Below are 22,825 nucleotides of genomic sequence, written 5' to 3' on the forward strand. Positions count from 1 at the left end.
CACTGTTTTAAAGACAGGAGGCTGAGCTGGATCACGTTGGGCATTATTACAAATAAATAGATCAGAGCTGGGGTGAGGCAGTTTCGAGAGACAAGGTGGAGATGGGTTGAAAATGTGCTAAGGAGAGATAGCTTTTAATAATGAAGCTGCTGGCAGGAAAAGGAAGAGGCACATTATCGCCGGTCTGCAAACAATGACGGAGCACAAGCTGCACTGTAGCATCAGCCACACCTGGGTGTCAGACCTCACAATAGGTTTAAATAGACACGAAACTGCTTCTTTATTTTTTGTGAAATAATTGTAGTAGTTTATTTAAAAAACATATTTGCAATGCTAAAGATGCTCAAGTAGTTCAATATTTCGACTCATTCCTGAGCGTCATTGATGAAGTATAGTCAAGTCGTCAAACTTTTTATTACACCTCTTCTACCCCGGTATTCCCTAGTTTAGTTATGCTTTGATTTTAATGCAACACGATCGCTTTAATATGTTGCACTGAAGACGTTTTTATTTCTCAAGAAGATTGGTTTAATTTCATTTGGGAATTGATCTTTGAGGCAAAGAGTGACTTATTGAGCTAAAAAAAACAAGGATAAAAACAAGTATAAGCGTCAGGTTAGGATATAAAAAAAATCAAAGAATAAGTGTAAAGGTAATGAATGAAACGAATGGAATACCCCACTGTTAAGGTGCGCAGTATGTACATATATATATGAGATGATTAAAAATACCGCCATATTGCACACGAGAAATTGTATATATTGCACTTGAGAATAATAGAAATATTAAAGTGGAGCCCAAGAGTAAAAATGATACGTTGAGCTATTGCGTGGGAAGATTAAAACTTTTAAACATTGCACGGGGGAAATGTTTTAAAATATTTAAAATGTATCACGGGATGAGACGAGGAAGCTTTAGCTTAGCTTTAGTGAAAATGTTCATAATTGAAATGTTCATAGTCTGTGCAGCTAGCAATTAGCAGTGCACCAAAAGTGGCATGGGCAAGTAGGCAGAACGACTGCAACTTTGACGTCAATAATGACAACATTTGTCTCATAATTGTGCACTCTCTCCTTGATTTTCTGGGATAAAAATAAAAGCACATCATGTCTTTTTGTTTACTCTTTCAGCACGCTGAAAACATTTGGGTTACAAAACTGTATCTGTCAGGGGCCACATCCAGCCTGATTTCAAGTGGGCCGGACCAGTACAAGTCTATGTTTTTCTCCTTTGTTTTCATGCAAATAAGAACAGGTTTATTATGAAATATTCATATTTAATGAAATATCAGAACAGGTTTATTAGGAAAAATTCATATTTAATGAAATATCATTAATCATGAATATTTTCCACATCACTAATATAACATGTTTGTACATTTTTTTTCACTTTCAAAATTCATCAAGTTGGCCAGATTGACACCCCGTCCCCATCTCACCCCCCCCCCCAGTGGCCCAGTTTTGGCCCACGGGCTGTGTGTTTGACATCCCTGCCTTTGAGTGTCAGATCCAGCAGTTATACAGCACATGCAGTGAACATAATGATTATTACAGCCTGACAGTAATGTGGGTGAAAATGAATGACTCTGAGACCTTTTTGGTAGATAGGTGAATGACAGAAATTACACTAAATGGCCTTCTCCAAATGACTTATTAATTCCTCTTTTCATTGGTTCAGAGGACAGTGGCAGTTTGACCTCTGTGCAATGTGCGCTCGTTTAATGAAATAAGAAATTAAATTCTATTAAATTTTTGATATATTTCTGGCTTGGCTTATTTATAAAAAGTATTGTCATTTTAATATGGTTAATTGATAAAGCAATACAATTGTTTATTATGTTATAATAAACAATAGTCAAATTAATAGCTGTAGTTTTCACTTGTCTTTGATTTAGATTTTTTTTTATCTGACCTTTTATTTCAAACTTTTAATTAAACTGTAATAATCACAAATTTAATTCTAAAAGGAGCTCAGTGTCTCGGTAACTCACAGGATCATTTTAGTTTCTTCTGCAACTCCTCCTGAAACCTACATAAGAACAAGAAAACTGATCTTGGACCACTGCCCAGGCTGTTGGACTGTCCACAGCAGAGGAACTGAACTATAAGTCACTCCAGAGTATAAGTCGCACCAGTCAAAAAATGCATAAAGAAAAGAAAAAAACAAAAACATAACATATATAAGTCGCTCTGGAGCATAAGTTGCACTGCTGCCCTCTAGCAGCTGTCAGTGTGAAAATAATGAACATGGAGATTTTTATTGGTACAAGGGTAGCACATACTGGTACACAAGCCTAGAGTGCCCTCTAATGGCTGTCAGTGTGAAAATAAAAAATGAAGATATATTTTAATATATAAGTCGCATCTGAGTATAAGTCGCAAACCCAGCCAGTGGATGAAAAAATAGTAAAATACCAAAAATATGGTAATAGCTTATGCTGCATTTTTGTAAGGCAGTCTACCAGTCTAATAATCTAAATCATTAAAAAAACAATTTTTTTATCATGAGATAGATCATACCTCTGTATAGTCAACATGTATTTGTTGTTATAAAGTAATGGACGAGACTGGAAGGACAGTACGTGCTGGTACATGAAACAAAGTCTTTCTTGATGTGTTACTTTACTTCTACTGTTTCACCTCGTAGTCTAATGAGATTGGGAGAAAAGACGAATACAAATATTTAAAATGTAAATTCATTGCACAGGTGGTGTTCTGTTCACGACGTCCTTGACCTACAACTTTTCGTGGTTACGTCGCCATCTCCCATTAATTTATTAAGAAAGTCTTGTTCCATCATTCTGTCATGTGATGTTGAAACAAATTTCGCACGGGAATTAGTGGATGAGCAAAGCGGACAAATATGTCTTTATGCTGCGCTATACGCAGACGACAGCTTGGTTTATATTCACAGGTTGTATGTCATACATTTTGCTACACTGACTATATTGTTGTTTTTTGGGAACTTTAGTTAGCACCCCACTCCATCTGTAGGCAATACAATGAAGTGCGTCCTTCCATCCAACTATATATTATATAATATAGTTATATATACATTTTATATTTAAAAAATCTGGTGTTATTTTTGTGTGACAGTTACCGGTTCAGTTCCTAGTTCTTGAGTCTTCCCTCTGTTGTCAGGTTGTACTGTTATTAGCTTCTGCAGTAGGTTCAGAACACTAGCCAAGTCCCCTGTGGCTGGAAAAAAATGTGTTTTTCTAAAATTGCTTTAAATGTCTACATGGATTTTTTTTTTTCCCCTGCCGACTGAATCATTTCTGGTATATAAATATACTTCAATATCAGGCGGACAGCAGCTCGGGGGCAAACTTTTTATGAACATGTGTTTCTGATGCTGTTTCCAGAGGAGTATGGCTGAAGAAACACAACAGAAACAATATGCTGTAGGCCGCATGCTACATTGCTAACTTGAGAAAGTGAAAAGCTGTCTCAAATCTGCAATGTATTTTGTTTGTCTGTATTCATTTTTTATTATTTTTTATGTTTATTTTCTTATTTCTGGCAGCTCTTTGTTAGCAACATCCCACCTTGACTTTTTTGAATTTGTTAGGCATTCTTTTTTTGTGTGTGTGTTACCTTTTATTCCACAAAACACAAAAAAACGAACAAGTAAACAAACGAAACAAACAAATGAAAAAAAAAAGTTCTTAACACAAGAAGAATCGGTCAATTTATTTTAGAAAGTATTTCTTTATACAAAAGTAAGTTAAAAGTAAGGTTTTCTGAAAGTTATTTCAAGTGGTCAGAGCTTTTTGTCTGTTTTCCTTGCCTTACAATAAGGGAAAGATAATTTTGGGTGTGTTGAAAAGATTTTTGCAAAACACATAATCCTGGTTGAATTCACACTCGCTCCCGCTTTCTTTCCTTCTCTCTCCCTGTGTCTCTCTCTCTCTCTCTCTCTCCCTCTCCCTTCCTCTCTCTCTCTCTTTCTCCTGTTTGTTCTTCTTTGGTTTTTATGTAAATTCTGTTATGGATTGTCTGACTGGTCGCAGTTCAATGAATACAGAAACAATGAGCCTTTAATATTTGTAGAGGTTAATGTAGTGACCTGCTCTGTTGGTGCTCAAACTACGGGGGACGTACCACTGGTGGTACTTGGGTCCGCAATTGCTATATGTGGGGAATCAGATTTTCTTTTGAAAGTGTTTGAAGACAATCACCGTGCTCTAACTTTCTGTGTTAATTTAAGGGTTAAGGTTAAAAAAAGTAACCACGGCAACAGTTGTTTTTGTTAGCACAACCCTGTCATGGGAATTAGTCCGTGGGCCAGAAGCACCCCGTTAGGGTGTTCAATCCGTTCCTCTTGATGAATTATGAAAGCTACGTTGAAAGTGCAGAAAAACTTCATGTACGTAAAGTTTTTTGATTCACTATTCAATAAATATGATTTATTTTTCTAATATACTTCTGCTTATATACTTTGGTTTGTGAAGTAATTCCCAAGTCATCAACCTTAGCGAGGACGAATCACAAATGCGTTAGTAATATTCAGAAGAGCCTTTTTTAAAAATGTAAATACTTTGTGACTGCATGATTACTGGGTGCAGGTACGAAGTATTTAGTTTGTGCTCGCTTGCGATCATGTAGTATTTACATCAGAGTAACAGATAACAGCATTACCGAGCACGAGTGATTCGGATAAAAGAGGGTCTACAGTTGCCGTAGCAACCGCCGCAGGTGAAAAACAAAAGTCTCTTATTGTGAAGAAACAATAATAAAGAAGGTCAGATAGAAAAGCATTCAATTTTACAGGCTGGCCAACAAAGTGTAAACCACATACTGTACTGCTGAGACTGTGGACTGATGCAGAGCTTAAAGGAAGCAAAGACTTTTGGGAAAATGGTAAATTAGTGGCAAATTTGACAATTAAATGAAAATCAGGTTTTTAAATATACATTTATTTTTTGCATTTTATGGTACATTTTTTGTATTACAGATATATATATTTTTAAAAAGTATGGTATGGTATGGTGTTTCCGTATTGGTTACTTAACTGGTGACTAATCTATGGAGGATTTCATAAACCAAATAAAAACTATCTTTCCAGTGTTGATGTTTATCAGTTTATCAGAGTTCCTCCATAGCAACAATTGTAAAAGGCATCAAGCTCATGAAACAAAAAAAATGCTATTTATACATTTTAGTAGTGATGTAATCACACTATAATGCACCTTTACTATTTTAATCTGAGAGTACGGGCTGATAAGGATTGTGCAAATCAGACAAAAAAACACTAAAATACAGTATAGATGTAATGCCTCAAACATCTACAGTGCCGCAAAATTGTCCAAATTGAAACATATCATTTTGGATAGAACTGCATTTTAAAACTCAATAAATTGGACGCCCAATACAAATGGTTGATTTTTTTATTTCCACTGCCAATAAATGGGCTGGCATTCAAAACAAGTTACTTTTCAGCCACCACCACTTTGCATGTAGCTGATGAAAATATTTATCTCTGTTAGCAGTTTGTGGTGACTCATCCTTGTCATTTGAGTCATTCTGATCAATGTAATAAGGCAAGGTGATTAACTGAGGCATTTAAAGCAGGACTGTCAAACTCATTTTGATGGGGGGGCCACTTCAGCAATACAGTTCCCCCTTGAAGGGCTGGTTGTAACTGAATAAATTTATGTTACAAATATTGCAAATTGCTCTGTGTAATAAAACATTTATTTATCAAGTTAAGAAACTCAGAAGCATGGACTTTAGTATAAGGCAATTAAACATTTTTTTAAGCTCCCATGGGACACACAAAAGGACTTGGCGGGCCACATTTGGCCTGCGGGCCTTGAATTGAGCACATAACTTAGATGGTGTTTACTCTCTGTTTTTCGTTTGTTTGTTTGTTTTTTATGAAATGTAGGCAAGGGGGAACTATCCAGGGTGATGGATATACACCATATACTGGTGATTCTTGGTATTGGCCCCAGCATCCCCAACCACCCACCCTCAACCCAAAAGTATATTCCAAGTATATGCTTCTCCCTCTGTTTTTGACTATGCCGCCAATTTATTTAAGATAATCCCCCAAACTATAGCTTTACATTTTTTGTTAAATTCAAATCTTACAATTTCTTTTCATTTTATAATATAGTCAGGCAGTTAAGGTTTTAAAAATACTATCGTAAAACTTCCCAGTGCATGTTTTCGATTCAAACATGGCATTTAGTATGGACTCTCTTGGACACTCAGTGAACCATAGGTCATCAGTTTCCTCAGACAGCATTCCACTTATGGCACCTATGAATCATGTTGTGTGGTTTGCAGTAGCTGCAGTGCATACGTCTTGAGTATAGGTGGCCCCAGCGAAAACCGAAGCTCACGTCCTGACAGCTCGTGCGCTGATATATGCACTGCCCACTGAGCTCTGCAGAAAATGGAATCCCTAACCTCTGCAGCTTTAGTGCTAAGCTCTACTCATTGAGCTCCATGGTGAATTGAGTTGCTAACCCTGGCGGCAGCAGTGCTTATATCTCTGCCCAGAGGATTGACGAACTGCACACTCTCCATCACTTTGACAGATATGGTGACAGATCACAACATCAATTCCCTTTGTCTCCACGGAGATCAACAGTCACTGCAGTTATTATAATACTATCTCTGTGTATTTCTGTGTAACTCAGATGTTACCACGCATTGCTAGCTACAAAGCGAAACGAAACAAATGTTGCAAGAATTCGTAAATTTATTTTGTTTTACAATACCGGATATTTTTAAACATTACAATAAATGACCAAAATAATTCATATTAATCATTTACAAAAATATTTGTGACAAATGTATGGTGTTTATAGAAATTTAAAGAAACAACACCGGCCTCCACAAATGCAGGATTGCTTAGTGCAGAGGTTCCCAAATTGCGGATGGAATGAATGAATTAAACGTAACGCAGAATATTGTCCAATGTTGTAAATTTTATCAAAATATTGGCAAAAAAAAAAAGGATTGATTGAAGGCGGTGTAAAATTGATATCTGATAATAACAAGAACCACTGGCTTAGTGAAAGCTTAATATTCCTAAGGCGTGTGGTCGAACTTTGAAGTGTAAATCCCGATGGAGATTTATCTCCAAACGTTCATTAAGAAGTGCTTCATCATTTTCCTCAAACGCACATTACAGGTATCTCGAAGGGCAGAACGGGTATCACCGATCATAGCGAGAGGGAGAGGTTTCTCTGGGTCATTGCTAAATGTGAAACATGAACAGCCAGCATTGCCTGATAAGATGAGAAGCAGATTGGACAGAGTTTTCTAGAAAGAGCAGCTCACCACACACAGAATCAAGGCCACGTGGATAAATCTCAGTCAGTGTGGTCAGAGATAGCAGTGACATCACTTCTTTGGTCTTTCTTATAAAGGCAGCCTCTTTAGATAGATAGATAGATAGATAGATAGATAGAGAGAGAGAGAGAGAGAGAGAGAGAGATAGATAGATAGGGAGATGGATGGATAGATAGAGAGATAGATAGATAGATAGATGGATAGAGAGATAGATAGATAGAGAGAGAGATAGCACTTTATTAATCCTACGGGAGTTCCCTTTGGGAAATTAATGGAATTTTATGGCTGGAATTCACAAATAATTTATATAAATGTAAACTTTTAAATTTTGTTAAAATTTTATTATATTTTAATTTTACATAGGAAATGTCTCTAGGCTTGTGTACCAGTATCTGCTGCTCCTGTACCACTGAAATTTTACTTTTGTTATTTTTATACTGACAGCCGCTAGAGGGCACTTATCTGCCAGTCCTGTACCGCTGAAAATTTACATGTTCGTTATTTTCACACTGACAACCGCTAGAGGGCACTGGTGCGACTTATACTCCGGTGCGACTTATATACTGTTCGTTTTTTCCTTCTTCATTATGCATTTTTTCCCCAGTGTTTTTTCCTGCCTTTCTGTGATGCGAATAAAGGTATCATACTACAACCTACGTAAAAAAAAGAAACACACAACCACGCTGATCTTAAAATGAAATGTAAAACAATGGCAACGCACAATGACATTAATTAAAAATGTATTCTCTGTGTCTCTCCTACTCTTTCTTCTGCTCGAATGGAACGACAGATCACACGGGCATCGAGTTTATGGGTAAGGAAGCTTTTCTTGGCTTTGCATTTGCACGAGTCGCCGCTGTTTACATCACACAGCTGCTTCACTTGTTTGTGCTGTACATTTACTTACATACATTGCATGCCTCATTACTGTCACCCAGCCACACTGTCAAATGCGGATGTGCTTAATCGCATGTGACATTAACGCGTATATCATCTGAAATGATATATCTGTGTTGAACGCCATCTTGGTAAACGCACGTCTTCACAGCCAAACGCTTCGTACGCTGAATGGTCTGTATTTGTTTGAAATATTTACAGTTTCTTTACGTCTTCATTGCACTTGTTTTCCACACCATCTCATTGCTTTCGCTTGCTTTCCTTATTTTTTCATACTCTTTTCCTTTCTCCCTCAATTGCTTATGAAGTGTCCCCTCAGAATACCAATGCGCTGCAGTCTCCTTGGAAACAGTGAGAATGGAGAGAAACTCGGGGTCTATTAAATGCACTAAATGCACTCCCCATTAGTATTGGTGCACACAGATAGCCCGCCTTCATAAGTGACTTCTTTAAGTTTTGTTTTATTCTTGACCAAAGAGACTTACATCAGATGTTATATGTCCGAGTTGTTCCCAGGCGAACAATTGCTAGGCTGTGAAGGGTGAGTACCTTCAGCCTCCCTTCATCATCACCCCCCGATCCTTACGGCTGGTTGTGACTTTCTTCTACGTAGTACAGAAAACTAGTTAACACTTTCGAGGCTGGGGGTGTGAGCCAGCACTCAGCAGACACTTTTTTCTCTTGGCTGACGTGATGCAAGGTTTTTTTCAGATGTGGACCCCTAACAAGATTATCTTGAAACCGTGCCCTTTCTCTGGTTATACATGACTGCCTCTATATTTATATGTTTTTTGTAAAAGGGGGGTGGGGGGGGGGTAGTCATTCTTTTCTATTTGTTGTGCAGTCGGTGGTTTTTTTCTTTCTTTTTTTTGTCAGAAAACCTGCTGAGACTATGCAAATATGACAGTGACAGATGATCTAATCCGAGGAGCTATTTCACAAGTTTCCCCATTTATATTCACTGAGAGGTTTTATGCCTCAGCAACATTGTTCTTGCTGCCACACTTTTCCTTCCCAGCACACATCTTTAGCCAGCCTTGTTAAAGACCAATAAAGTAAGTTACACATTTAAACCTAGGATGTCTGTTAAAGAAGTTATTATAAAATTTAAAAGAGCATTTATCTGCTTTTATCCAATGCAACTTACAAGAGCTTAGCTTAGCTTAGCAACCAAGCTACATATGGGAACTCTTGGAATGAGACAGTAGGTTAGGAAATACTTTCATACTTTTGGCAAAATCCTCCAGAGAACAAACAAAAACGTTAGTTGTTCACACTGTGTTTCATGGTCAGGGTTGCTAGCATGCTAACACCGCTAAAATAGCAAAAGTGAAGCTGTTTTAACCCTGTATTAAAGTATTTAAAATTTCATTTCACTTTTTCATGTGACCCCTAGTTAATAATTTTTTGTTCATTCCATTCTTGGCATGGTAGCATAAGTTCATTTTTACATCAGTCAGGAAGTGTTTTTTATTTACTTTGGTGTGTTACTAATGTTAACATGGCAAGAGCCTAGGCATTTTCATCTTGGGAGACATCGATATCTTCTAGCATTTTAACAAAAGAAAGCAAGTCCCAATTTGATAATAATAGTAAGCAGACCTGGAACCAGAACCAGCAGGGGTTTTTTTAATAATTTAATATAAATATAATTTATTTTCTTAATAAATAGTAACAAACTTGATCACTCTGATCATGCATTAGAGAGGTATCACTCATATATTAAATGTTTTTGGAACTGTGCAACTCAACAACATTTTTCTTTTTGCGGAATGAGCAAGAGATTCATGTCAGACAGGTTCATTTACATTTATGCATTTAGCAGATGCTTTTATCCAAAGTGACTTACATTAGCATTATCGAGCGTCAAGCATGTGGCTCCTCTGGGAATCGAAGGACTCCCTGCTCTCTGCTTCCAAGGCAGGCGTGCTAACCGCTCCACTATGGAACTACTATAGAACCAATCCTTTGATTCCTATTTTTCCCTGAAAACACATTTCTCGCTACTATCCACATAACCAGACTAAAGTGACCTACCTAAATTGAAACCATTGAATATATATTCCCTGAATATACTTCACATAGACATTATCGGTTGGGGTACTGATGAAATGCATGTAGCTGTACGGCATAGTATGATTACATTCTTAAACTACACGGTCAGTACTACACACTGTAAAATTATAATTGTGTATTAATCTTTTCTATTTTTATTGCCCATGATCTACCACCACTCCCTTTGCGATCTACTGTTAGATCCTACTTATTGGGCAGCCCTGGGCTAGCCCTTCCTGTCAATCACATCTCCAGGGTTGGATTTGACACTTGCAGTTAGAGGTACCTTTTCTGTTCTTGACCGCTTATAAACTCTTCCAAACAGACTTTCTAGTGAGGGCCCCAGAAACTTCAGCCAGGTACTACTGCACCACTTATTCTGATGCAGTAACCTGAGGCATGGAGGGGAGAGGTAGACATGCTAACTCTAATGTTCTAAATCTCAGATAAAGGCGTACAAAACTGTACTTCTGCTATTTGTTACCAGTTCATTTATTGTCCCGTTTGCTGTTGCAGAACTGAACTCTGTTTGATGTTTTATTTATCACTTATATCATTCATATCATAATTGCCCTCTGCCAAGGAGGGTAACCATGCAGTTTTCCGTGAGATAAGGTGTTAGATCTGTGGCTCCAGTGTATCTGACGGTTTTTAAGGGCTTCTGATCCTATCTTTAGCCTATCTTTACGGTCACCACCCCCAATTCAGTGAATAAACAGATCAGCTCAGCCAGGAACTTGAGACTCTGCTGACTGCCCTTCAATCTCAAAGAGCAAAGCTTTTATCTGGATTTGATATGAACCTCTAAACTATTCTTACACTTTTCTGTATCCTTTTAAATGTGGCCATGGCGACTAGACCCCTTTGTGCCTTGCTGTAGAAAAAGTGGTTAATGTGCTTTCAGCTTTGGCATTGGTTTATAGTTGTCATAACACCTAGACACTGGCGAGACTACATGCAGTGAGAGTTCTTTAAAAATATATAAAGTCTGGACAGATTCTATACTTTTTCTTGTATCCAGTTAAATAACTTAAACTGTATATTTGTTGTACTTTTTGTTGAAGTAAATGATGATCTATCTATCTATCTATCTATCTATCTATCCAACCATCCATCCATCCATCCATCCATCTATCTATCCATGCATCTATCCATCCATCCATCCATCCATCCATCCATTTATTTACTCTTTACTTTCTGCCTGTGAATATACCATATTGATGAAAAGCCAAGTAAATTATTTCGAAAAATCGCAGTAAATTAATTGCGATGAAGGTTTTCTCTAAGATAGCTGACACTAAACAAAAAGAAAAAGAAAAAGACACCACTGTGAATTTACATGAAATGGTTCTTTCTAATTCACAGGTCAATGTTTATACCAGGGGTCCCCAACCCCAGGTCTGTGTATCAGTAGCGGGCCGTAGATCATTTGTTACCTGGCCGTAGTGGGACACAATGAAAAATGTACTTAATTTGTACTAATTTACTTCATTCAGAAAGAATCCAGTCATATCCATGTACCTTCCACTTTCAAATATAATCTGGCTATATTTCAAAATAATGTCATTGACTCCTATAAAGTCTAAAAGATGTATTTTGAAGATTTCTTCCAACAATCAACTTCCATCAGGTGCTACTAGTCCGCAGTGACCGGTCCTTGGTACAAAAACGGTTGTGGACCACTGGTTTATACCACCTCAGTATGAGAGCCCCAGTATAATGAGGGTTTCGTACAGAACAGGACAGGATAATTAATATGAAAGAGACACTGTGTCTTAAGGACAGATGTGTGGTCTTCCCACAGGTATTTTTACTTTAAGATAGCTGTGTCTTTGGGTGATTAAAATGGCTAAGTGACATTAGTCTGACTGGAACACTCCACAGGCATCTGTCCACCAGTGCTGGTGATGGATGGCACCCAAAGCCTGAAAAGTTTTTATTGCAGTTTCAATTGCTGGACAACCTTCCGAGGAGCAGCAGTCTTTTTTTTTTTTTGCAGTTTGCATAGAGAATTGGACCGGGGCCTTGAGCAGGAGTGGAGGCTTCTGCCCACAGGTTTCTAGTTTGTGTTGTGTGATGTAGGAAGATATATTTGTCCCCCAAAACAGTGGATTCCTACATGTATGGACTGGCTACAAATGAAGGAACCTTAACACCATCCTTGCTATCTTTATGTCACATTTGCATGCATCCCCACGTAGTCTTGAAACTTGTTGACAGCTGAGTATGAAAGGGCAAGGGGGAGTTTATTGCATTGCAAGACACGAAGTACACTGGTAGATTGAGTAAATGTTTCAAGACTTCCGTATCGTATCCTCTGTTCCACTGCAAAATGCCCAGAAAGCGAACACATTCCAGACAGAAGCTGTTTTCCGTACTCAGGTGTGGGGATTCCAAAACTTACCGCTGTACAGAAAGTTCCTGATGACATGCAATAGTTGTGCAGAGACCTCAGAGCTCAGTGTTATGAATGTCTGACAGAATCTTGACTTCTCTACCTGTGAATCAGTTTTTTGAATTCCCTGATCATGGGAATTCAAAAAACTGAAGGGAAAAGTGAACATGCAAACAAGAGTCTCAAGATAGGAAGTAGGCAGGTAGTTAGGTAGGTGGATGGGTGGATAGATGGATGGATGAATGGATGGATAGATGGATGGATGGACAGATAGAACCTTGGGAGTTCCCTTCAGGAAATCAATTACCGGTAGTTTTTTATCCTGATTTACTGTTGGATGTTAGTTGTGGGTCATTTGCCGATAAGAATCACATCAAGAGTGCCCTTACTCACAGTTAAAAGTTTTCTGCGCTGTGTAGGTAAAACTCTTCAGGCCCAAGTGCAAAAGTCAGTGGGAGAAAGAAGAATATCCCAAAGAAGGTCAGGCCAACACCAGGACACTCGACTGCTTATTGGTATGGTCTCTGAGGTTTCTCTTCTCAGACAGACCGAATCCTGCATTCTGAAATTACTTATTGATGGATATGGATAGGTCTGTGTAATGGTATTCCTGAGGTTGAAAAGGTGGAGATACACCGTTCTCCTTTGCCACCATCATCTCTCCTGCAGCTGAAGGGTGAAGGGTGAAGACGCATAGCAAGTGAGAGCAGACACACTCTGTAAGGAGCTAGATTCCTTGGGAGGGCAACACACCGAGAGCTTCCCCATGACACTGAGCAAAGACATGTCACTTTTCACTGAGGTCTCCCCTGAGATTATATAATGTGATAATCTTGGCTTCATGTGTACAGTGGGGGGGGACAGAGCCTTGATTCTGACAGAGACAGAGGGGATTACAGAAATACAGATTGTAAGAAGGGTTTCCCAAGCTTGATAACATCAGGCGTGATCTGTCAGCACCTGGGGGCTTTACCACAGGCCAGGCTATCAATGAAATTGCTGAGCTCCTCCTGTGCGTGGTTAGTGCTTTTTTCCGTAATTGTTGGGAGGCCTAAGAAAGCATTAAGGGCTTATTTTGTAATTTAAAAAAAAATAGTTTTTATATATAAATAGCTACAAGTGTTCCACATCGGCTGTCACTTATTAATTGATCAGTGCAGTTTTTGATGAAGGAACTTGTTTTTCTGCTCGATCCCCTTGTGCATGCTCTCTAGTGTCGGCCATGTCAGAAGCAGATGTATGTGGGATATTATATTGTGAGCGCAGTGTTGTGCGATTTAATGGACTTTGATTTAGGCTTAGAGCATCCACATTTCATTTTGATGAGTTTTCCCTCGTGCTTTAGAAAAGCAGTAGAAGCAGCCGTATCTTCTTGAAAGCCGAGTCATTGACATTCACTCACAACAAAACCATTTCTCAACCGAAGCTGAAAATTCAAACTTGAACTCACAAGCCCTAATCATTGTCCACCAAGCCATTATTTTACCTTTTTTTTCTTCTTTTTTTTTAAGCCATTATTTTACCTTTTTACCTTACCTTTTTTGGCAATGATTGTAGCTTCTTTTCTGTTACGTTAGCTTCAAACAAATCTGTGTTTCTAAACAATCATGATGTAAGATGCTGGGAAATGGACTGTAGCTTGACTTTGAAAAAAAAAACAAAAAAAAACAGTACTGAGTACTGAGCAAAATTGCCAAGTTCATTTAACCCATTACCTCCTGTAAACATAATATGTACTGATGGTTTTATACAATATAAATATAATTCCTTGTGGCTTTGTTTTTGGTTGTTAGGTTGTTATTTTATTGAATGGAATGTTTAAAACCTAAATCTACTGGTGGTTTTTTGAGTGTTGACTGTTAGAATTGCTCTGGCATGAACATCTCGGGTCAAACCCAAAGTCCTGCCAGTTTATATTACGAGATATTGGCTTCAAGTTAAAGGCCAGTGATTTATCTATAATTTAATAAATGCAACACAAATTACATTTTTTTTCTGCAACAGACCTCAACACTGTCTGCCAGCAGCCTGACACATCCATATGTCTAAACGCATTTAGTCTAAATCGCCTTAATATTAATTCTATATGTCAAAAAATATGAATGAGTTGATGTATAGAAAGTTAAACACAGCAGATGAAACAGGAAATGGGTTTGGGATATAATGGTTTTTCACTGACTTGTACACTCACATCAGGCACCACAGTCAGCTATGTAGAAATTAAAAGTCCACAGCAAACTCCAAACTATTAGACTAACCCAGGGGTTCCCAAACTTTTCTCTGCCGGGCCCCCCTTTGGTTCATAAGGAACTTTCTAGGCCCCCCACCCAAAAAAAAAACAGGACCCATATTTCGTGGGCTTTTGATTGATTGTTGATTTCACACATTTTAAATATTAACTGTTTTTACGCACCTTAAACTCATCCATTTTGCCAACTTTGGTCACTTGGCCAGAGTGGGCGGGCAGTGACGGGGGCGCACTACGCAGGGCTGCTACTGCTGGTCCGAGCAGTTAACATGGGCGACGGCAAAAATGAGAGCAGGAATTAAAAAATAATGGTTGTTTTTGCAATATTATTATCAGATATTAGTTTTACAACCAATCCGTTTTCAGCATTACAGCGTTGGACAATATGCTGCGTTACGTTTCATTTATTCATTCCATCTGCACCCCACTGCAATGGCACTTTGGCTCCTCTAGGGGGCACGCCCCCCATTTTGGGAACCTCTGAGCTAACCTAACTCTGTATTTTTTAATTAGTATTGTATTTTACGCACACTTGCACACATATATATATGAATAAGGGGTTGTCATTCCATTCAAAATTGTAACCATATTAATCATTAGTAATTACGATTTGATCCATCGATTCATCGTCTACTTCCTTTGCAGTGTCACAGGAGGCGTTGGAGAAAATTCTAGTTCTCCTAATGTATTAGTTCTGAAATGCAATCTCCGGGGCTATGTGATATATATAACACAAGCAGAACCTTGAAGGCTTTATTGCATTTTACTGTATATGATCCTGCTTCCCTGGTATTTTAGCTTTTAGTCCATCACTTATTGATTAAACTTCAGTATAGGAATAACGACCAAGGCAACTGCAATAACATTACTAATCTGTATGGCACAATATTTAATAAAAGGCAACTCTACTGCCGGCCGTGCTTTAAGTGTAAAATAAGAGTCACGTGTTGTAAGAAATACAGCATTGCAGCACAGTTGCAAAAACACAATGCAAAAAAAATAAAATAAATGCAAAACATTGACAAAATTATATTGATACAAAAGAAGACCTTGTTTCAGTTGCAGACCTAGAAGGTAGTATAAGCAAACAAGGAGCTGACCTAAACTCATTCAAACTCGAGCCACTTTATTATGAAGTGGTCTAAGACAGGGGTGTCAAACATACGGCCCATGGGCCAAATCCGGTCCGCTGCTGGGTTCAATACAGCCTAATGATAAATTTGGAAGAAAAAAAAAACAGAAACACTTCAAGTTCTGGATATTTAAAAAAAATCATATTTTATTAAATATGAATAAAAAATTAAAATAATAATAAAATAATAATAATTGTTATTATTATTATTATTATATTATTTTTATTATTGTTATTATTATTAATACTTTTACTTCTTTGCATGAAAACAAATGGGACAAACTTGGACTTATTGTTTGTTATGATCGCTCTGGTCCGGTCCACTTGACATCTGATGAGGTTGTACGTGACCTGTGGACCAAAATGAGTTTGACACCCCTGCTCTAGGACATTCTTCGGACCTACAGTAAAACAGTTACTTCTGTACCAGTGTACTCCAAACGAGTACCACATTTTATTTTTATTAAACTAGTTATATTTAAAATAATTACAGTACCACGTACATGGTCATTTGAGTCTGAATGGAGTTAATTACCTGCGTGTAGACTGGGGTTGAAAGACGTTTGAAAATGTTCAAGACTTAACACACAGGACTGGTATAAAAAGGAAATCCAGTTGTATTATGGGAAAACACAATGAGGTCCATTAAACTAAAATACAATTCAGGGAATCTTGGTCTGGTCCGTATAGTTTCGTCATAATGTATTTTTGAATTAATCTTCTCCACTAAAAAAAAAAAAGTTTCTCACCTCACTAAATAACTATATGATTTGTGATCAGAACAGTAAATACTCAGTCTTGAGTCCCTACAAATTCCCTAACTCTATCTTTGTCACATTTCTCCATACGTGTCTTTCCTGCCTTCTGTCTTCCCCTGTCTTTATCTAATTTAAAGTGACAGTGAGTCATAACGTTAATGGCATTAAAAAAGAACACGTCAGCACTTGTCTCCACCTCTGCACTCTGGAAGCCCTGTGTTCCTAACTACTGGTCTCCTTGACTGTTGATTGTTAATCCTGCTCTTGTGAGTCGCTAAATGCATAAATGGAAATGTGAAATGCACAGGAGGCCTATAACGTACTATAGATCTGATTGTCCATCATTGGGATAAATAATGATATGTCAGTATTAAGGGTTTTTTTATCCTCAAACATTCACTGGGGCAACTGGACTATCTGAGGTTTTCCTGAAGACGAGTCGCCTCTAATCCTAGAGTATAATCAAATCAATTGGTTTGACACGCATGCCTGATGTCCTCATAAATTAGTAACATATCAATCACAGATGCTTCACAGAGCCTTTAAGCTTCACGTCGTTTTTTTTTTTTTTGTCATCATGCTACGAGACTGAAAACACTCATCCCTGACCGCTGACGTTCTCATCAGGAGTTGTGAGCCACCTCTTTTTGTACTGCAGCCTTGGAATTTTAAAAAAAATACATACATAAATATATTTATATAAATAATTTGACAAATAGGCTTTCATTTAACTTAGTATAGGTACCTAGCACCTTTTGTCATTGTTATTCCCTCTCAAGGTCTACATCCGTGTCCCACTAAATAAAACGTGATCGATCGCCTATTAATGCACGTGAAGGCGACTATGATTTACTTGTAGGGAACAAGACAGATTCCATTTTTCTCCACTAATGACGTCCGTCCACGCCATAACTCTTCTCGTCTCCATATATTCAAGCTCCATTACATGCGGCATCCATTTCGAACGCAGTCTGTGTCTATCAGACCGTGACGCGATGTGGTGGCGCTGATAAACTGAGCTGTGCGGTGACTAAGAATAGCTGGTTCCTGCCGTAGAATTATATATTTTTTTTTAATGTTGTCCATGTTTTACAAACAGATATTGTCTTGTTATTACATTTCATGTGGTGATAATTAAGGATTTCGGCTGAGCACATGGGAAGGGGGTTCCGAGCAGTTGTACAAACCTAATTCTCTGAACTTTGTTTTATTAGGTTCTGTAGTGAGACTGAAGGGCAGGAGTAATACAGCACTAAAATCTGTTTTCAAATCAGTATTGACTGCAGGATCCTTACGCGCACTCACACAGACACAAAAAAAACTCCTGTGCATCTCTTACTTTGGAAACCTTGACACAAACATGCATGATCTATGACTTTTTTTTTCCCCCAGAGTGTGTTCTTCAAATATTAATATGGTTTCTTCACTCTGTTTTGTTTCCCCGTAGAGAGCAAAGAGGTGAACAAGAGACAGGTGCTGTCAATCACCTTCATTGCCATGACGATCAGCCTCCTAGGAACACTCACGATGGTCCTCTACTGCCGCAACAAGTAAGTAAAAAAATACGCACATAGCACTTTTGGATTGACATCCAATATTTTACCGTGTACAAACATGGTCATGAAGTAAATATTGATCTCGAGGTTGTGAGAATAAAAGACAACCCCAGAAGAATGATTTAGAGCACGCGTCAAACCCAAGGCCCGTGGGCCGAATGTGGCCCGCCAAGTCATTTTGTGTGGCCCGCAATGTGCAATGTTTGTAACTTCAGTAAACAATAATCAATTGCGGAAACGTTTATTAAGACATTATGAAGTAGGTACATTTATACCGTCTTCCAGTTACGCACAACATGAGGGAAACGTTACTATCCAATAACTATTGAATGTGTAACTTTATTTCCGACAATAAACAAAAGCCCAGCTGAAATTTAGAGAAAATAAATCATGTGGGTCAGTCCATGGCATCCAAATATTATGTTTGTCTCTGAATGCAAACAAGTCCACTGGGAAAAATCAATGTTGGTAAATCAACTGCAGTTGCTGCAGTCTTATCTGGTAAGTACATATCCAAACAGAGGATTGGGGAACTGTAGTAGGTGAAATAAACACATTTTAATGCACTGATTTTGTCAGTGGGCCATGAGGTAAAAAGGGTAATCCTGCTGTAGGAGAGTGAAAATAACAGACAACTGTTGGTACAGACTTGAGCGGGAACAAGTGGAATCACTGCACGGATCATTGGTTTCGGCTTAGTTCTTCCTGCTGTCTGTTGTGGCACAAATGTGTTTTCAGACTTTAAGTATTGTGTCACCCTGTTGACTGTTGTAACCACATTTCACAAAACAAAAAGTATGCCTTTAGACCGGGATGTCAAACTCATTTTGGTTCAGCGGCCACACACAACCTAAAATATGTCAAGCGGACCAGTACAATCATAACAAAATTACGTACCTATAAATAACAATAAGTCCCAATTTTTCCCCCTTTGTTTTCATGCAAAGAAGTACACTAGATAAATCTTCATATTTATTAAAATATAATTTTACAAAACATTTTGTGTATTTTTTCATTTTCAAAACTCATCAATCGGGCCATATTTAAACCCCAAGTGGGACAGTTTTGGCCCGTGGGACGTATGTTTGACACCCCAGCTTTAGACTGAAGATCAAAATGATTATTCACGAGGTTAAAACCTTAAATTATTAGTAATTGTTTTTTCTTGTGAAATTAGTTTTTATGTGACTGTTCCATTATACCAATTCTAACTATTGTGATCACTTGTATTTTGAACTGAATTTGAACTTTGCTTTTGACAATTGCATTTATATTCTAAGACCGCGCGTTATTAACTTTAGAGGTTTATACTAGGAAACAGGCAGGACCCAAATGAAGCAATGGAAAAACAGGAAATCATCAAACAACCATACCAAACAGAATGAATGAAAAACTTCAAAGACAATCGCTACCATAATTCAAATTAAAATGCACTAGCAGAAATGCTTACCCCATTTATGTCCGCCCCGCGAAAAAGGTAACAAAATTGAATCTAACTTCACGATCTGAGTCGGCGCAGGAGAGTGACGTCAGTGGCCCTTCTTCGTGCTTGGGCTCACACTCACAATATTGCTTTTCCTGACACTCGGACAACCTTGTTAGCGTTAGCTTCAGAGTTCGAGCTAGATACAGTATCTAGCTCGAACTTGTGTGACAGGCACAAGTTCGAGCTAGCCTGATAGCAGACACCGATGTCTAGCTAACCTGTCCTTAGTCCACCAGCGACTGGACGCGGTGGTCCCTGAGCGCAGAGGTCAGATTTGTTTGAATATTACCGTGCCTAGGGTTGTGGTAGATCCTGCTTTCCAAACAATCTCCCAGAATTCCATCAGTAGTGGTTCCCTATTGTCCAAAGTCCTTGGTGGGACTTGATGCCTCAAACAGGATGTCGCAGTGACCCAGCTCCATCTTGTGGCCACTGCAGGTGTTCTGCAACTGCAGATCTAATTCCGCACCAGATTGCCCTTTTGCTTCTGCCCCAGGCCTCAATTATGTGAAGGCAAAGGGAGGCAAATTTCCAAACGTTTTAATGCCCCTTCGAAGCGGTGGTCATCAGCCCATGTGAAGATGGCACGCAACTCCTGTTGTTCCTCATGGTATGTAGTGTAGGTGGTATATCTTGATCGATACTCAAGATGATGGGTGTACTGGTCTACATCCTCCTTTCACTGCTGATCAACAGCCTGATTAAACCGCCCCGTTATTTTACCGACCCCTGAACTTCATCTGAACCTTTCCCAGGAAGAGATGTGAATGGACAGTTTGTACCCCACAGAGACTCTGTGCTTCCTAGACTGGCTTCTCCTGCCTTACATCAGAGGCGGTGTGCTGTGCTACATTAACTCCCTCCAGGACTTCTTTGTAACCTGGTGAATCCCAAAGCCTTTGCTGTTTTGTAGATTTTTCCGCATCTTTAAACCTGGTTATTTCTTTTTCTTTTTCCATCCGGCCTATATATGTACAAATATTGTTTTTCTTTTTAAATTTAGTGGGGTGTGGCTTATATTCAGGTGCGCTCAATAGTCCGGAAATGACAGTAATCAAAATTTTATATGCATACTTATATTCATAAGCTATTATAACTTAAAGGTCATATCACATGGTTTGACCACGGTTTTATTTCTGTGTATATTTGCATTTGTTCATTCAGGGCCATATATTCATCCTTGGATGCAGAAACTTTGAATTGGTTGCCAAGGAGTGAGAGACTGCTAGCTCTCAAGATAATGGGATCAAACATCGTTCATAACTGCTGTCACTCAACGCACGTGGACTACAGTGCATGTCACAGTAATTGCCAGGGCATTACTTCATAATATGATGATATGAGTGATTGAGCATCCTGACAACAAAGATATTCAAATGGAGTAATGATGGACAGGTAATTTCAGAGTACGCGTAATGAAGTCAGGAATATTGATTTTTTTTTTTCTCGAATAAGAAGGTATGCAGTGAGAGCCTTTCCAGAAATGAGTCTCCTCAAAACGAGAGTCAGACTATCATACGGTGATATTTAACTGTATGGTGTTATCGATTCATGATGTTACAATAACATCAAGGGAATTAAATGAGTGCCCTCTGGTGGTGAGACAGGAAAGGAAACTTCACTGGGATGTTGTTTAATTCATAATGCAATTTTAAATCAAAGCTTTTGATTAAAGTTAGTATGTAGTGTGAGTCTTGTTTTAAGGCTATCACATAACCTAACAAGATGTATCCTTAAGCAAATATACACTCACACAAACATTCTTATAGGCAGTTAATGTGATGCCTGACTATAAACCATCCTAAAGGTGACATGCTTTACGTTCTTAGTGACAGTAAATCTTGCTCATCACTAATAAAATGAGACATTTTAATGTTTTCATGTATTTATGAAGGCTATTTAAAAGTCATTTTAACGCATATAGTTTACTGCTTGTGTCATACTTAAATCCAACATGTAAGGCCAGCAAATTGTACACATGAAACCGGTTAAGCCGGAGATTCCAGAAAACATGATTTATTGATGGTTTAATATTTTTGGCGGATACATCTTAAGAAAATTTAAAGTCGTGTTTACTCATATCCTTTAACTGCAGAAATGCAAATGCATTTAATTGGAGAATCGGAGGATAGAGTTCTCTGACATCTTGTGATGCAACAGTTTGCATTTTTTAGTTTCAAAATGACCCAAGACTGCTGTAGAACTGGGTCATATTTCGGTTGAAATGCCTTGATTTTAATGATTTAATTTAAAATTTAATTTAAAAAATGATAAACTAGTCTTTTGGGGAAAAGTAGAGGCGGAAAAAGTTACTAAAACAATGTAATTGAGTATATTTACTTTGCTTAAATTCTACTCAAGTAAAAGTACCCATCTAAAAATCTACTTTTAAAGTAAAAAATATATATTTTTAGTAAATGTTACTTACAGTAGTTAATTTTAAATTACTTACGATGCAAAAATGGTCATACATTCAATCTGCGTCGCATGATATAGTTATTGTCTTGTTTGTATTTCAAAACAAAGCGCTGGCTGAGATATGGCCGAGGATTTCCTTCTCTGGAGTTGTCTGCTCCACAGGTGTTCTCCACTTGGCAATCCTCGACCTACATTTTTTGTTCCGCACCAGCCATCATCTAACTACAGGCTAGAGCAGGCGTGGGCAAACTTCCTGACTCGCGGGCCACAGTTGTCCTAAAATTGAACAGGGGGGAGATAGATAGAGTGTCCATGTCAACTAAGATAAATGACATGTAAAAGTAATGCATAAAGGCTAAAATGCTAAAATGCTAAAATGCTTGTATCATTTTCTATTGGGGAAACATGAGGATTGCAGAGAAAAGACAGAAGTATAATGATAATATAAATAAATTAAATCATTTGGTAAGGTTTAACGGGCCGCATCCGACCGCAATTGTTTTCCCTGCAATTAATCTTTTACTCAGTGATGGATTATTTTCCAATGTAGCAAAGTAAGGTACTTCAGTCAAA

General features: G+C 38.1%; 1 protein-coding gene across 4 annotated transcripts in view; it reads left to right on the forward strand.

The window, feature by feature from the left end:
• Positions 1 to 22,825, forward strand: part of nrg3a (neuregulin 3a) — a 280,899-nt gene that overhangs the window by 240,128 nt on the left and 17,946 nt on the right. For 3 of the 4 annotated variants that reach the window (XM_025060603.1, XM_008322588.3, XM_025060601.1), the window contains 2 exons: positions 8,098 to 8,121; positions 18,240 to 18,342. In XM_025060603.1, coding sequence (XP_024916371.1) covers positions 8,098 to 8,121; positions 18,240 to 18,342 — 127 coding nt within the window. The remainder of the gene's footprint in view (positions 1 to 8,097; positions 8,122 to 18,239; positions 18,343 to 22,825) is intronic. The other variant, XM_017037296.2, reaches the window with a different exon arrangement.

This window comes from Cynoglossus semilaevis, chromosome 12 (assembly GCF_000523025.1).
Source record: "Cynoglossus semilaevis isolate Cse_v1.0 chromosome 12, Cse_v1.0, whole genome shotgun sequence".
In the NCBI taxonomy this organism is placed as follows: domain Eukaryota; kingdom Metazoa; phylum Chordata; class Actinopteri; order Pleuronectiformes; family Cynoglossidae; genus Cynoglossus; species Cynoglossus semilaevis.